This window comes from Engraulis encrasicolus, chromosome 11 (genome assembly GCF_034702125.1).
Source record: "Engraulis encrasicolus isolate BLACKSEA-1 chromosome 11, IST_EnEncr_1.0, whole genome shotgun sequence".
In the NCBI taxonomy this organism is placed as follows: domain Eukaryota; kingdom Metazoa; phylum Chordata; class Actinopteri; order Clupeiformes; family Engraulidae; genus Engraulis; species Engraulis encrasicolus.
In genome coordinates, this window is record NC_085867.1 from 14041962 (window position 1) to 14043597 (window position 1636).

Sequence of the window (1636 nt, forward strand, 5' to 3'; positions counted from 1 at the left end):
TTCCAGGAATGGAGCAGGCTGGCTAGCTTCCATGGAGACTTGAATAAACAAATGTACTGTACTGTAACGTCAGCGTCGTTGGTGTCATTTTCCTTATGTCACTCAAAATGGCCGCCGTTCTGTTGTGTCACTCAGCAGCAGGCTTCCGTAGTCCGACTGAGCCGGGGACTGGGCAGCACAAAGAGAAATACAGGACGCATAGGATTTCAAACAAATGGCTTTCCCAGTGAAACTGGCTTGATCTTTTTCTGTGTGTGTTTGATGTGAAAACAAATGAAATGGGAAGCTGCGTCAAACAAAAAAAAAGGACGACAGAGAAAAAGAAAAGAGTGAAATGGTCGAATGACACAGGAAGACTGAAGACTGGCTGAAATTCTCAGGAAGGCTTGGGTCAGAGAGAGTAGAGAGAGAGAGGTTCCATTGGCCCATTGTTTCCTGGTTCTATTATTGCCCCCTTTAGGCAGACCTAGGCAGACCTAAGGACTGTTCTATTCAATGCTAGGAGTATTATGACACGGCCCTTTAGGCAGACCGGAACCTGGTCATGTTAGGTGCCCATAGAAACCTATTATGTTGGCATATCTCTATATACTTAAAGAATCTCTGTTTGGGTGGGCAGGGTCAAGAGCCCTACGCACTCCTCAAAACTACAGTAATAGGTGGTGCCGTGGCTCAGTGTGCTAAGGCAGTGTTTCCCAACCTTCTTTGTCTTGCGTACCCCCTAAGCCTTTTTGTCATACCACGAGTACCCCCTCACTCATGTTCTATATACCAATGTGACTGTGCTGCATATGTTTTTTCATTTCTCCAAGTACCCCCTGCAGTGTGCTCGCGTACCCCTAGTGGTACACGTACCCTTGGTTGGGAAACACTGGGCTAAGGTGCCATTCCATAGATCTGGGGATCTGAGTCACTTCCCACCTCTCTCTCCCAGCACTTTCCTGACACTCTTTCAGACTGCCATGTTCAATAGAAGTAGCCTGATTATCATCAACTTTCAAATCTCTTCAAGACTTGGTCTGACCAAGAGCATTACAATTAACATTTCCCAAACGGCATTAATTGACCCGCCTCCCTTGGTTTGTTACTGGTTGTTTGCTTCCCGACAAAGTGCGAGGAGTTCCTGATTTTTCCGGAACCCAGAAATGATATTTGTGTTGCTCCTGGCCTGACCAGAAGCAACGCTGAAGGTGTTGCGTCACTAGGAGGGCACGGTCTGGCTACAATAGAAGCCCAGTAAATAGTATCTTAAGTACCTTATATTTACAGGTATGCATGACCTGTCTACGTAGGTGTATACACAAGAAGATTTATTCCAATACACACAAACACAGATAAGCATCATTAATCATTATATGCACATTATCAACTCAAACTATAATTAACTACACAAATAATGAAACAAAATCAAACACAAGACCAACAATTTCATGGGTGATAAGAGTCCAGCTGGGTGAACGGCTCACTACAGCCCCCGGGCTTTCACAAAGTCACTGTGCGAGGCGGCGACGCAGGCCGGCCTCTCCGTGTCGGTGCGCAGCGTTTCCACGGTGACGCCCTGGGCGGCCACCACCACGGCCGTCCTGCGCGCCTCCTCGTGCCTCCTCTGCCGCTCGGCCACGGCGGCGCACGCCGC

General features: G+C 47.9%; 1 protein-coding gene across 1 annotated transcript in view; it reads right to left on the minus strand.

The window, feature by feature from the left end:
• Positions 1 to 319: 319 nt before the first annotated feature.
• Positions 320 to 1636, minus strand: part of ttc33 (tetratricopeptide repeat domain 33) — a 75824-nt gene continuing 74507 nt past the window's right edge. Inside the window, exon 5 of the mRNA XM_063209937.1 lies at positions 320 to 1636. This exon is cut by the window's right edge and continues 207 nt beyond it. Coding sequence (XP_063066007.1) covers positions 1466 to 1636 — 171 coding nt within the window. The 3' untranslated portion in view covers positions 320 to 1465.